The following is a 15,003-nucleotide window of genomic DNA, read 5'->3' as shown; positions in this document are numbered from 1 at the left end:
GGGTCAGGGAGAAGGGATTGGCTCTTGCCGTTGGAAATCATCACCCCAAGTTGGAGCTGTGTTGTCATCACTCCTCCATTGCTTGGTCTGAGGTGTGCAGGACATCTCCAGTTCATCAAAGCCCAGCTCTGCAGGGGAACCTTTTTGGGGAAGAGGCAGCACCTCACTGCAGGAGTAGGAGACATTCACCCCCTCCAGCCCCTGGGGAGCCCTGAAAGGAGCCAGATGCCCTGATGCAGCTTATGGAGTCATTCCCAAAATGCTGCTTTCTGTGTCAGAGTCGGGTACTTGAGACCTTGAGAACAGCTCCTTTCAGTCAAGCCGATTGCAAATGAGCTCATTTAGGCAGAAAAGCAGCACCTCGATCAGATCAAGGCTGTGTTTTGCCCTGCACACTGGCAGACTTAGTTCAGTTTGGTATAAACTTTCCTGTGCAGACAAGGGCTGTGGCTGGCTGGCTCCTCAAATCCTGCAGCTACCTCACTGAAAAACGAGAAGGGTCAGCCCTGGGGAGGCTTTGTGCAGGGTGCTTTGCCTTCAGAGAGCTGAACCAGGCAGGGAAGCAAGGGTCTGCAGGAGGCTCTGTTCCCTCCTGAAATCCAGAGCCTTGGTCGGGATCGATGCTTTAATCCCAGCAAAACCACAACACTGCTTCCCAGTTGCTGGCCTCCGGGCAGAGTGTGATGATGGTTTATTTTGACTTCAGGAGTTTCCTCCCCGTGGATGCATCTCCATCCTTTCCTTAGCTGAGCAGGTCCTACAGGCGTAGAGCTTGGTCTCTTCCACGCAGCAAAGAAAACCTGCTTACACTTTTGGCTGCTGCTTTTGAAGCAGAACTTCTGGGGGTGGCTGACACGGTGCTTTATGGGTGTTTTGTGGGGGCTTAATGGCAACTTCTTGCCAGTGATGTGCTCCCTGTGGTGGCCCACTGGTCGTGGCCTGGACTTGGCTGCACCTCAGGTGGGTGGTGCAGGGTGAAGCACCAGTGCCGCCGACCAGCTCAGCCTCTACCAGCAGGCATGCAAAAATACGATTTTTCTGTCTTATCAGCACAGGAGGACACCCGAGGATGTCATTTCCTCAGGCTCTGGCTGCAGCAGTTAAAGGGAAGCCCTCCCCTCTGTGCTTTAGGCTGCCCCTGCCACCCCTCCACCCCTTTCCACTAGAGCAGGGCAAGCACGTGTTGGGCCGAAATGATCTGGGTTAAAAATAACCGTGCAAAGAGTTAAGGGGTGTATTTTAAGCCCAGATCATTTCAGTGATCCAGTTTACAGCACAGCCCCACAAACTCACATGGGTGCAGGGGAGGGGGGAAGGGGGAAAGGAAAGGTCAGGGGAGAGTGAGTGGTTGGAAACATAAGCTGTCTGAAACCAAGGCCCTGTGAAACTGTGCCCCAAAAACACTGACACTCTCTTGCTTTTCTCTAGCATACTGACAGCTCCCTTCTCATGGTGCAGCACTGGGTGCTGAATTATCACCCTCTCTGGATCTGAAATCAAGACACTAGTCCTGAGCCTTGGATGCCTTGTTGAGACATTATATTTGTCATTATTTTTGCCGTACTTGCTGTTGCTGAGGTAGATTGTGTGTGCAGCAAGGAAAAGATCCCTATGATCCCTATGAGAGTCACAGGGGAGCTTTGCAGTGCTTGTGTGAGCACAGGATCTTGCATGATGGGCTGGTGTGAGAACAGGCTGCAGGGAATCATTCCTGTGAAGCTTTTTTGAAACAAAGGAGGGACATGGAGATCAGGGACTGGCCTCAAAACCATGTCTAGATGCAGCTCCATGAGAATTGGGCTGATAGTTACACAGGACCAGTACCAGAAATTGTGTAACCATCACTGATTTCATAGCTGCTGAACACTCCAGCCTTGCAAGGTGCTGTGGAGGTGTTGCTTCTCAGATAAAAGGTGACCCATCTGGCCAAAATGTCCCACCTGCAAAAGCAGACAAGTCAGAAGATTTGTAGGGGAGGGAAGGAGATTAGGGAAGTAGAGATCTCTGCTGTTTTTCAGCTGGTATTTAGCCAAAACACTCCACTGTATGACAGCCAGTAGAACTTTCCTCTTTTCAGCAGTCACACCAGGCACATGATGGGGCATTTCTGTGGGGACCTAGTGGAGCAGGTCATTTCTGTGGGGATGCAGTGGACCCGGGCAGCCTGTGAGAGGAGCAGGATCTGTGCAAAAGAACCAGTGGCCTCCCTTCACACAATCTGCAGAGTCAGGGGGTGGTGGACAGTTTTGCTCTCGCAATAGAGGCAAGGACTCTGATGCATGAGGAAGGAGAGGTTTGGGAGGCTCAAGCTGGCACATTTGTAGCTCAGACACAGATAAAAGCAGAACTTTCTTCCCCAGTGCTGCTAACAGGGACTAGGCTCAGTTTTAAAAGCAGATGAAGAAACATGGTTTTGAAAACCATTTTCAAATTTACTCAACTTTATAAACTTACTTGGAAGAGAAAAGTGAAACAAACCCCTTACAGAGAACTTGGAAGTTGCACTTCCTTTTTTTGCTGACAGTGCCATGCTTACATTGACGGGATAATGCAATTCCTGTTTACAGCCCTGCCTGACATTTTTCAGAAGATACAATGCTTAGACACTTATTTTTATGGAACTGTGAAAGACCTCAGAGTAGCAGCCACCAAATTACTGATGGACAAAGCTTTTAACCTTAGCTCAGTGGCTTTAGCCCATGCAGACTGACCATGATTTTATTCTGAAAAGGGAAAGAATCAGCAGTTGGCTGCAAAAAGCACAAAAAATCATGTCTGAGTAATTTCACCATTATTGCAAAAAAAGAGAGAGAGAGGAAAGGAGCAGAGCTACTTCTCATCACCATTTAGAAAAGTAGTGGTTATTTCAGGGAGGTGGGAAACGTGACCAGGAGTGGGAAAGATTGCATAATTAATATTGTGGGGCAGGAGAGAGAAGCGCATGTCTTAGTCTGGGGTGTGGAAGAGGCTGAGGGCTGGTACACGCCCTGGGTTGAAGTGATAAAACGTAGCTTCCCACTTTCCTCACGGTGTTGGGAAGGAGGAGAGGGAGACTGCCAGCCCAGCTCCTGGAAGTCAGAGGAATGATGTTCTCCTTGCAGTGCAAGGAAGGAAACTTTTTGCACCCAAATACGACACTTTCCCTTGACCAGAAGACACGTCTGGTCTGGCAGAGCCTGGCACATCACTTGGGGGCGGGAAAAAAAGTTGCAAAAAAGCTGGATACAGCACAGCAGTGCAAGAAGGGACCTGAGTAAAGGATCCTTTCCTGTTCTTTATTTTCTGTAATGGGAGAGTCTGCAGCTGGCAGTTTCTGGAGGACACAGCCCCGTGGGCTACTGGAGCTAATCTTAGAATGGCATGTTCAGTGCTTCCTGCGCCCCGGCACAAGACACCCATGGAACCGTGCTGGCCTCCCAGCTCGGATCAAAGAAAGGCAGCTGTGTTTTCAGGGTGAAATTAAAAGGAAAAGAAAGAAAGGAAAAATTCACCCCAGAAACAAGAGGTCAGAGAGGCCAAGAGGAAGTTCAGTGTCTTTTCTGGGTAAAGGCAGAGGGGCTGTCAGAGAAGCTCTTGGAGAAAAATGGACCATGAGGGAGGCAGCCTTTCTGCCACAGACAGAGCACTTGCAGCTGCTTAGTTTCAACTGAGTCCTTGCTTCAGGTGTCCTTTCTGCCATGCCCAGCTATGCTGGGAGCCGGTATGATGAGCCAAGCGTGCCACTCCATCATCCTGCATTCTCCAGGTTCATTCTTTGTTCCTTCCTTCCTCTTTCCAGCCTGCCCTCCCTTCACAGCAGGGAGACACAGCCTGCATCTTGCTACTGGTGTCCTTCCCCACTTAGCCCAGCCATCATTTTTCATGTGCAACAGGTTGCCCTGCTGATCTGCTTACCTCGCTCTTTCTTCCATTCCATTCCATTATCTGCCACTTTCCCTGCCTGTAATTACTCCAATGAAAGGTGAAAAGACGAGGGGAAGGTGCGTGAAGGTCACTGGGATGAGACAGCTTGATATGACTTCCTTGGATTCAGGAAAGCTATTCCAAAGTGTATGGGAAATTTAACAGGGAATGGCAGACACCTACAGGGGCTTGTGGGCCTGGGAAAAAAGAAGATAACATTTATTGGGAGCATTTATTTACAGCTCTCTGAGAAAAGGAAAGGCCTTTTTCTACGATGCAAACAAAACCAGAGAAGCAGAAAGGGCATTGAGGCAGCGAGGTGGGAAGTGTGGTGCTGGTCATGGGCTCATGGTGGTGGCACAGGGAGCTGTGAGGTGTGAGGTTCCATACTGATGGCTCATAGCCTGCTTTCTTGTTCTGACCTCTCCACCTTTAACAAAATCAGGATTGTTATTCCTGGTTGGAGTAACAATTGTTGGTTAGTTATTCTCAGTTCCTCTGGTTTGGTTTCCCCGGCATCAGATACTGGAGGTGAAGAACAAAGGTTTCCTTTCATCAGCTTTGTTTTCAAGGCTTTCTATTCACAGTGCTCAATAGACACCTAGCAAAGAAAACAAGGTAAATGTGGGATGACACCAGGGCACTGTGATGTGGGAAGAGCTGCATCATCCGGACTTCTAGCACAAACCTTCTGCTTCTCAGCCTGCTGTGGACCCAGGGGAGGGGAAGCTTCTCTCAGCCATGGTATTTCCTCCTTCCCCCCCGCCACACCCGCCTCAGTATTTCACTGAGAAAAAAGCAGAACAGCAACAGACGCATCTCCAAGCAGATGTTGGCTTGCTGTGAGGACTGGGAATGGCTTCTCACAGCAGAACCACTGAAAAAGCAAAGCTGATGGTGACCAGGGCAGTAACAAGGGTATGAGAAGGTTGGGGATGTGTATGGGAAATGTACATTCCTGCCTGCTCCATCTGCTCACTGCAAGGGTAAGAGGAACAGACACTTGGCTTGAGACACCTGGTTTGCTTCCATTGAAAACTACTGAGTGTAGGCTCTTCAGCTGGAGCTGAAAGGCTCTGCATGAATTACTGATTTTCTGGGATATTTGAAAATGCTGCTAAATCGTGTCTTCCAAAACTTCTTGCTCTCAGGCTGGCTGATTGATGCCAGATGTGAGAAACTCTGCTTCAAGTCCTTGCTTACTCCTGAACTTTGTGACACATACACAGGCTTGCTTTTCCCAACCTTCACTCACAACTTCTTGTTCCTGGTTTGTCAGAACAGGCCAGCAGAGACCAACTCAGAGGTGGACAAGTCAGCGTCACCCTCAGTGGCTCAGCTAGCAGGGAAGTTCAAAGAGCAAGCAGCCAATATCCCTGGAAAAGAGGTAAGGTGCAGGAAAAGAGGTAAGCAGGAAATCGAGTGGGAAGTTAATCACTTGTCTCTTCCTGCTGGAACATCACTGAGGATGAATCCACCTTGATTTTGGATCTGCGCACAGAATTCATCTCCTCGTGCAATGCAAGCTGTGGCTGTATCTTCCATGCATTGCTGATTGGTGGACGAGTGTTTTGGCAGAGCCATGTTCTGGGAGAGACACTAACCAGGACACTGCAGAGCTTGGTGGGGTGCACAGATTTACCCAACAGCAGCAGAGAGCAGTGCAGGCATGTCCCATTTGGGCTGGCTTTTGTGGGCAGACAGCAGCAATGAATAATGAAATAGTCAATACTGACAGGAAGAGAAACAAACAACAGATGATGCAGCTAGCAGCCAGTGGCAAGATCATCAGCACCTCGTTCACAAAAGGAGGTTTCCTCCAGGTTATTACTTCAGAGAAAGCTGCCTCTTTACTCACCTTCATTGCCTCTTCCCCATGATATTTCAGACTCTGTGCCTATCTCTATCACGCTGAAACTTTATTTTAATGAAATCTCACCATGCCAAGCATTGCCTCACGCGCTGACTTTCTCCAGCTAAGCAAAACACTCGAATACCTCTCTTAGGAAGAAAGGAAATCAGGGTTATTTGGGAAAGGAGGTTGACATTTTCAGAGAGCCTGCTCTATCATTATGCCTTTTTCATTTAGAAGCATAAATGTTTGCTGGTGGCACTTTTCAGGCACCTTTTGAAACTGAGCTGCTCCCTTCTGCCACTCAGCTGCTGATGGCAGCCTGCCCTAAGGGTATCCTCCCTGTCCCCCCTCCTGTCTTTGGCTGGATGCAGTGGTGACCTCTGCCCTGCAGGGCTGGCGTGCCATCATCTATCAGAGGTTAGCACTCCCAGGATGGGAAGAGCCAATCTTTTCCCAAGCACTTTTTCCCCTCCAGTCGCCAGCACACCACTCCCTCCGTCCCATTACAGTAATTTCCCCTTTTGAAGGTATGGGATTTAATTGCACGAAATCCCTCACCCTTCAGAAGGCAGAAAGTTCCCAGACCTCTCTTGTGTTATCTGCAGACCTCTGCTGCTCCCAAGCCCGGGCAGCGTGGAGGGGCCTCACAGTGTGAGGAAACTAATTTTCTCCAGAGACAGAGGAGGACAAAGTTTCCTGTCTTTTCTCTCCAAGCCATCTGTCACTTCCCCACCAGCTTTCTCGAGCTGGCTTCAGATTAATGGCCCAAGGGATGGTCTTTAACCCTTGCTTGGCCCATGCCAGCAGAGGGGAATCCTGTCAACCAGGGAACCTCTGACACATCCACTGTGGCACAGCGCAGCATTTAATGGTTGCAGAATGTTGGGGTTTCCACAAGACACGTTATTGCTTCCTGGCATGACACAAGGATAAGGGCAGGGCTGCCCTGGGCTGCTCAGAGATGCAGCAGTGCCATGGCTGGGTGCAGCACCTCCAAAATTTAAGTGACATCAGGTCCACAGGTCCTCCAAGACAGCCAACTGTACAGAGGGCAGAGATGCCTTAATCCAACATTTCACATGCCAGCCTGTGAGAAGGTAACAAAATTATCCAAATACTTTATTGTGGATGTTATCCAAGATTCCAAATATTAGCCAGTTATTTTGGATTATTTATTTAACACGTGAAAAGTGTGTTAACAGCTTGGCAGGAGACTACAAACCTGGCATAAAAATAGAGACGGCTTGGCTTCAAGAGCAGAGCAATATTTATGTGCCATGCATCCCTTCCTTCCTAGGGAGCTCTCTCCTAGTTCTGAGAGTCCAGGGACATTCAGAAGGATTCAATGTCCCTGCCATTAAGTTGCCTTGTTCCTTCTCCTCTAGAGAATCTGTTTCTTAGTCAAATTTAAGGTTGCAGCTGAGGCCTTGTCCCTGTGTGCTGCTTTCCTTCATTCAAGAGAAACAAATGGGGATGAAATTGTGAAAAAGCCAGAATTACCCTTTTTGCCTCGAAAATATATGAGACATAAAGCAGGAAATCATGAACCAGGTAGGCAGCTGAGACTCATTGAAAGGAAATCCTGGTAATGACAGGAAAGAGAACAGTAACAACCTCTCCAGTGTGAAGGGGTTTCCAGCAGGGTGCTTTGCAGACGAAGTTTCTGGGAAGGCTTCTCCACCCTGGACTGCTTAGAAGAGTGTCACACACACTGTTGCACAAAGAAAAAGATACAGACTACTCTTCCAGCACAAAGACTGGGCTCTAGATGCCACAAGCACCACCCACGTGCCAATACCATCTTCTGCTGCCTTTGGATGACTCATTTGGACAGGCTGAGCCCTGCCTCCCGAGCAGGTCACTCACACAGCATGCCCTTTGGTGCTTGAATTTCACTTCCTTTTTAAGAAACCTGATTTCCCTGCTGCTGAGTTGGTTGTTTTCTTCTCTTAGGTACCACCACATAAGCCAACTCGGAGGAAACCACCCTGCTCCCTTCCCTTGTATTCCCACAAAACTGAGACAAGTGACAATGGTGAGCAAGTGAGTATCAATTTAGCAGGGGGACAAGGCCTTTCCTCTCTGCAACCTGTTCTCTCTCCTGAGACACGAGTTTGGAGGTGGCAGAGAGGTCAGGCTGTGCAGCCAAAGCCATCAATCATGCAGCAGCAAACCTGCCCCTGCTGTCACGCATGTACTGACCCAGAGTCAGCTCCATGCTGTTCCCTGCTCCTGCAGCATGGATGCACAGCCCATTTCTACTGCTTTTGTTTTCACACTGCTGGATCCATCCAGTTACTGCTGTTCAGGAACCACTGGTGTTTATTAGAGTTGAACAGGGAGCACCCATGCTGTTCGTTGAGCATAATGGGGTAACAGTTCTGCTCATGAGATTTTTCCAATTTCAGGAAAAGGGAATAATTAATCCAGAGTGAAGAGAGGGTTGGTTGGCAATACCCACAGAATGTTTCTTTAGGACCCTTGAATGAGCAGGTCCCGGTAAGCTGGCTGCTACTTACGAAATTTTACACTGAGACCCTCTTTGGTCACTTCTGTCCTTCTGTATTTCAGAGTATGAGGTCTACCTACCAAATTTCACATTGTCACCTGCCCTTAACCAGCAGCTAGTTCTTTGTCCTTATCTGTGAGCTACAGGTTCTTGCTGCCTCCATGCCAAAGGAACATTAAGTTTTAAAATGTTAGATTCCTCCCTTTTCTGAAAAAAGCAAGTATGCCCCTTCTCAAAGCAATGCTCTCTCTTTCTCAAACTGCTTCCAGCCTTTTCATAGCTCTACCTTTCCTGCCATTTAGGCCCTTCCTGCTTATACTAATTGCATATCCTTTAACTTGGTTACTCAAGTGGTGGCAGAAAGTCTTTCTCATTACAGAAAATTCACAGTATTTGCCAACATTAAGGCTTTAAGAGGCAGAATTTTAATCTGCCTGGTCCTGAAATAATACCAGGGGAAACTGTGCCACAGGCTAGATACCTTAGTGAAGGCAATGTAGGAGCAGAGCCATCAAGCATCACCTAACTCAGACACTTCAGACAGCAGCCCTTTTTCCCCAGAGGAGGGGTACATGTATCTAGCCCTAGGATGGCTAGATGACAAAAGGAGAACGGGGTCAGGAATGAAGAAAAAGAAACTTTTGTGTGGAAACACTATAGGAAGCTTCATTTGCTTCCCTACCAGCAGTTTCTGCTTATCTCTTCCAAGTTTTCTGCCTTTATTGTATTTCCTCTTTTTCACCTGCTACACTGTGACGTTTTCCTGTTTCATTTTATTTTGCAGAAGCGGTCGCCAAATGCTTGCCCCATTCCCAAGGTCAAGGTGAAAAGCTCACCCATGATTGAAAAGCTGCAGGTAAGTGCTGGCAGAACCCACATGGCTTCCCCAGAAAATTAAAACTGATTGGCATTGGTCACAGCTACTTCCCTTGCAGAGCAGCCAGAGGGGAAGGGGGTGCAGGAGCCAGGGGTGACAGCGAGGTGAACAGGGCAGTGGCCTCACTGGGGAGGAACCAGCCCCACCACACACAAAGAGGGAGGCAGGGCAGGTCTGGAAATGGTTACAGGCACCAGAAGCAGTCCAGTGATCCCCAGGTGTTTCCATAAGCACGTCAGTGCATGGATCAGGACCATTTGGATCTGTGGAGTACGTGGCTGGGCATGGGGATAGCAGCAGCACTGCTCAAGCAGGGAGTAGGGGCAGGAGCCTCGGTTTAAGTGCAGCTCTTGAAAGAAAGTCAGGGGAACTCTGGCTGAGACTTCCTCCAGCTCTTTCCTCACAGCATTGTCAGTCACTCTGAGTCCCCTGCTCTCCATTGGAGAGCTGGCCTCGAGCACAGGCAGTGACAATCCTGGCAGTGGGGCGTGTTTTCCAGGCTCTGGCTGTGTCCCATGTGTGTGTGTGCCTGGAAGCTCTGCACTGCACTTCTCTCATCTGGATTCCCACCGATACACACAAACACACCCAGCACTTCCTGCCCTTTTTATGTTTCTGTGGTCCCTGAGCTGTGCTCCTGAGGGCAGCTCAGCCCTCGATGGCCTGAAAACAGAGTGCCCTGCCCCTGCCAGCTGCCTGTCCCGACAGCAAGTGTCACTCCAGAGCCTCCCGGCCACCCTGACACCACCTGAGCTTATTCATAGCCCTGTCCCTGCTGATGCACCCAAGGACATTTGCCTAGGGGAGCCTCTCGATGAGAGGCCAGCAGGAAGTGTTTTGCCACAGTTAATCACAAGCTTGCTGCTTTCCACGGTCTTCTCACAACGGCACAAGTCATTCTGCAAGACCTGCAGACCAGGCTGGAAAAGGCGAGCTCCAGTTGGGCACACGCGGGAGGGTTTGAATCTTGAACCGTGGCTGGCTGTACGTTCAGATTTTCTGCCAGCTCAGCCACTGCAGGCTGTGGTGGCTTGGCTGGGTCACTGGAAAATCCCAAAAGGCCTCAGGATGACAAAAGAACATGTCCAGAGTTCCAGCTGCCAGGGAAAGACAAATGTCCAGTCATAACTTCTTTGCCCGGACTTGTTTGTTGACAGTGTCACCAGGAGAAACTCACTGCCGAGGTCTGTGGCTTGTGACAGCTGAGAGATGTGGCAGGGCAGGGGTTCCCCTGTGTGGTTGTCGTGTGTAGCACACGCTGCTGTCACACATGCCCCTAATGGGGGTTTTTCATTGCAGGCCAATCTGGCTTTTGCTCCAGCTGCTCTGCTGCCGGGAGTGTCCCCCAAAAGCCCTGGGCTGAAGGTCCTGGTTTCTCCGTTCAGCACACCTCCCTCAACGCCCACCAGCCCAGGGGCTCAGTCCCAGCCCAGCGAGACGCCAGTCAGCTTTGATCAGCCCCCGGAGGGCACTCAGCTGCAGTTCTACAACAAGGTAGGATATGCGTGCTAGGATTTCTCCATTCCACGAGGCTTGCTTATTGCTTGGAGAGGAAGAGGAAGGAGGCTGAGCCCTCAGTCCTGCTGTAAGATTGTGTATTGATGGCCAAGAGAGAAGATCTATGCACCAGGTTCCAAACAGCCTTTTTGTAGCTGTGTGGCGTCTCCTCTCTGCCTGCCAGTGGCTCCAAGCAGCCTTCCTGTTCCAGTGGGTGATGGAAGGGATGAAGGGGCAGGACCCAGTCTCCTCAGCTTGGCAGTAACGGGGTTGCTGGTGCCAGGGAGTGCTGTGAGCAGGCGGTGCCACATGCCAGTGAATGTCTGAGGTGGCTGAGGTTGTTTAGGGGACACACAGCACAGCAGTTTGTCAGGTGTCACCAGAGCGCTGGGCACTGAAGTGAGGAGCTGTAACCTGCATTCACCATCACCAGCTGGAGTACTGCCTCCTTCCTCAACCACCAAATTGCCAAGAGTAGAAAAGGCTGGTACATCCCGTGGTGTTTTCCTCTGCTGTGCTTTCCTGCTTCCCATTACCGCTCTCTTGACTGCTTCAATGTCTGCTTTTCCTGCCTCCCAGGTGCGGACGCGAGGATCGATAAAGCGCAGGCCTCCCTCCCGGAGGTTCCGGAGATCTTTATCCGAGTACGGAGACGGGGAAGATTTAGGGCTCAACTTGTCCTCTCCGGAAAATGGTGCCAGGGAAGATGAGGTCTTTGGGCCCAACGGCAAGACAGAGGAGATGGAGACAGGGAGCAAAGAGCGAAAGAAGCAGGCAGGGTCTGACGAGAAGCCAGCACCAAGGACAGGATCCAGCAGATCAGAGGGTGAAGAAGAAGGGAGCAAAGAGCAGAAGCAACGGGCAGAGTCTGCTGAGAAGCCCCCATCAAGGAGAGGATCCAGTAAATCAGAAGATGGGGAAAAAGGGGAAAAACAGGCAGAGGAAATTACTCTTTGCAAGAATAACACAGGGAATACAAAGGAGGAGGAAGTGTGTCAGGATGCCCCAGGAGAGGAGAACTCTCCTCAGCCTCCCTCTGGAAACAATGGGATGTGTGACAGTCCCCGGGGAGAAGAGCAGCAAAGCACTGCCTGTGAACAAGGAAAGGGGGACAAGGAGAAGGAGGAAGCTGAAGCTGAAACAAAGGAGAGCAGTGAGAGCACAGACACACAGAGAGCATCAGACTCGGAAGAAACAGCAGTGGCACAGGATACAGTGGGATTAGGGACTGCCAGTGAGCCTTCAGTGTCAGTCACGCAGGACCAGGGCACAGCGTAGCTGTGACACACAGGTAAGATGGGCCAGCATGATGGTGGCTCCTCAGCCACCTGAGGGTTTTGCTGTTGGCAAAAATGGCAACTGTGACAGAACACGACAACAATTCTGCTGTTCCCCGCATGTCAAAAGCCTCAGATCTCAGGCCTGCAGAGACTGTGAGACAGGGTACTCAAAACGACCAGCCCTCCTGGGTCATGTTGCAGACAGGATGGAAAAGAAGCAAAGCTGACTCAGGATTGAGTATAATGGAGAGGCTCTGCTCACCAGGCTCCCTCCTGCATTGCTGTTTTGAAAGCAGTCTGAAAGTTCTTGCAGTAAAAAGCACATTTCCTCAGCAGTAACCATTTATGCACTATATCAATATGACTGCTTACATATAAATATTTAAATGTGTGCACATGTTGTATGTATACATGTGTACATATGTATATTCCCCGTTTGTTTAGCTTGTTAGCTTTGCCAGCAAAGCCAGGGCACACCAGTTTCATGATCAGCTCTGAAAGCACGCAAGCTTGTGCCTTTGCCACTGAAATAAAAGCTTCAGACTGCTGGCTGAAGCAGGCCTTCTTCCGTCCACCTTCTTGTGTGTTCTGTAACCACAGATAACATAGCCACAGGTGCCTGAGGATGTGTCTCACCTCAGCCACTTCCTCTTCAAATGCTTCCTTGGTTTGGCAAGGAGCAGCTGAAGGAAGGATTCTGGAGCTCGGGTTGCAGCTCACCTTTGCCTCCTAGCACAGAAACCACCAAAGTATCCCCAGGACTTCCCAGCACTGTCTTTGCTTAGACCCATGATTATTTTTCATTATTTCCTTACTTATTTTCCCCTCTCAAAAGGACATACCCAGTCAGGGCAGAGGAGACTTTACATGTGGATGGGAGCCATCTAACCCAGTCGAGATGGAAGCTACTGGAAAACCCTCAGTGGCAGGAGAGGAGCAGAATGCAGAAATCCCCAGAGGTCCAGACTCATCACAGAGCTCAGTGGCCACTCGCTGGCTCTCTGCTTTGCGCCATCATATTTTGGGACAGCTGGAACAGGAGACTGTTTGCAATCCCTTCAGATTTCAAAGCTCAGGTGATGGCTGGCATTCCTTGGTGATATTTGGGGACTGAGAGACCTGATACCCGCTGTCCTGGAGCCAACAGCCGCCACCACCACTCACGATCCTTCTGCTTCTTCATCCTGCTCCAAAATGTCTTTTTCTTCTCCCCTGCATTGGTCTTAGATGAAGTTCATCAGTTAGGTACATACATACACGTATGGTGCCTTTTTCGTAGCTTCTTTTAAAGTACTCTGGGTTCTAAAACTTCACTAAATAATGTTTTAACAATAGGAAACAGTATGTTTTCTCCATGTGTGCTCTGTGGCAGACAGTGTGAACCCGGAACACGGGGAAAACTCCTAGAACGTTGATCATAAAAATATATAAATATAAAATACAAAAATAAAATCCCTTTGAAGTGGGGCTGCTCTGTGAAACAGCCACCTGTGGTAGGCTGGTAGGTCCTGTGTGCTTCAGCTTTGGGGTGCTTTTAGTGTGGTGGAAAGCGACAACCAGCAGATCATATGCAAAGAAAAGATGTGCTGAGTAGGTCAACAGGGCGAGTTCTCTTATCTGGCTCTGGGCTTCTGTCCAGATTTAGAAGGGCTGCTTGCCCATCAGTCTTTCTCACTTCCAGACCCTATCCAGTCTGTTCTGAAACTTCTAATGTGTGGCCACCAAGAGCCACTCAGTATAGAAAGCATCCCAGCTTCCTGGAAACAGCCAATTAATTTTGTGCTGGTCGAAGAAGAAGTCCTAGCTGGCTGAGTTTCCAGTGGAGTTGCCTGGCTGAATTGGAGAAGCTCAGACAGCCAGTCCCTCCTAAGTACTGTATTAGATTTGCGTTCACTCTTGGGCTACTAAAAGTCATGGGCTAGCAGTCACTACAGTTTTAATCTGGAGAGTATTTGGGGGCAGATGGATGTCAGACCCTCACATGTCTCCCGACAGCAGTGCCTGAAGCTGTGTTGGCCACACGGAATGAAATGTCCATACTGTGACGTGGACTGAGGCCACACTTGCTGAGAGCCAGCGGCGCTTCCCCTTCTGAATTATCGTGGGCTTGTTAGCAAACACGACCTCCACACCCTTCTGAGCCATGCCGTGGAGCATTGTTGCCTTTGAATCCATTTTAATCTGCTTGCTCTAGCTTGTATTGCAGTGCAGGCTGCAATCGCTGGCTGCCCTGTTTCTTCTCTCAGCGGAGAGTCCCACCTGGATGTGAGTGGTTGTGCCTTACTGTACATACAGATATATGTGTGCCTGTGTAGAGAATGTGTATGTGTGTCCCGAGCACGGGAATGGAAATCAGGGGGAGAAACAGAATAAATGAACGGTGGAATAAAAGCAAAACAAAAATCCGTGTGTTTTGTTTCCTCCTGGAGAGATGCAGAAGCCCGAGGAAGAATGGACAGAACTGGTGGCAGCAGGCAGAGAAGCGGTGAGATTTCCACTGGCATTAGGACTTCAAAATTTTAATTTAATATGAGCGAGCAACTACTGAGGAACAGGGCGGAACAAGACTTTTTGAAAAAAGTGGGATGCACGGGCGTGGAAACATGAGGATGTCGGGAAGCATTAGCGGGAAACATGAGGATGTCAGGAAGCATTAGCGGGACAGAGCACATCAGGGACAAGCGGGATTCCAACCAGGAGGGTGCCGTGGGCTCAGAACTCCAAGGCGATGCCTGTGGCTCCCGTGGGCGCTTGTCCTGCCCGTGGATCAGCCCCGGGAGGGTCCGAGCGCACCCGGGACACGCCGGGACCCGGTGAGACCCCCCCGCGCACCGCCAGGGGGCGCAGCGCACGGCGCGGCGCGGGACGAACCAAAGCCGCTGCCGGGGGGGGGGGGGCGTGGGGTGTCCCATTCCTCCGCCTCCCCATCCCCTGGGAACGAGCGCGCCCGGCTTCCAGCGCCACCGCGCGCGCGGAGCGGGAGCGGGAATGGGAGTGGAAGGGGGAATGGAAAAGCTGGGTCGTTCCTGCGCCCCTCGGATGAGCGCGGAAGCGGAGTCGGCGCGGGGAAAAGCAGCGGAGC

At 50.2% G+C, this 15,003-nt stretch overlaps 1 protein-coding gene across 3 annotated transcripts in view; it reads left to right on the top strand.

Annotated features, from left to right (window-relative positions):
• RCSD1 (RCSD domain containing 1) overlaps positions 1-14,324 on the top strand; it is a 30,411-nt gene extending 16,087 nt beyond the window's left edge. Inside the window, exons 2-7 of one of the 3 annotated variants that reach the window (XM_066207994.1) lie at positions 5,183-5,290; positions 7,712-7,801; positions 9,052-9,123; positions 10,444-10,638; positions 11,221-11,932; positions 12,757-14,324. In XM_066207994.1, the coding sequence (XP_066064091.1) occupies positions 5,183-5,290; positions 7,712-7,801; positions 9,052-9,123; positions 10,444-10,638; positions 11,221-11,919 (1,164 nt within the window). In that variant the 3' untranslated portion in view covers positions 11,920-11,932; positions 12,757-14,324. Of the gene's footprint in view, positions 1-5,182; positions 5,291-7,711; positions 7,802-9,051; positions 9,124-10,443; positions 10,639-11,220 lie in introns of all 3 variants that reach the window. The other 2 variants (XM_066207991.1, XM_066207995.1) reach the window with 2 other exon arrangements.
• Positions 14,325-15,003: the final 679 nt, after the last annotated feature.

This window comes from Chamaea fasciata, unplaced genomic scaffold (genome assembly GCF_029207755.1).
Source record: "Chamaea fasciata isolate MVZ Bird 193981 ecotype frontalis unplaced genomic scaffold, bChaFas1.0.hap1 SCAF_2, whole genome shotgun sequence".
Lineage (NCBI taxonomy): Eukaryota > Metazoa > Chordata > Aves > Passeriformes > Sylviidae > Chamaea > Chamaea fasciata.
Note: the sequence above shows the minus strand (reverse complement) of the source record. Positions and strands in the feature narration are given on the sequence as shown.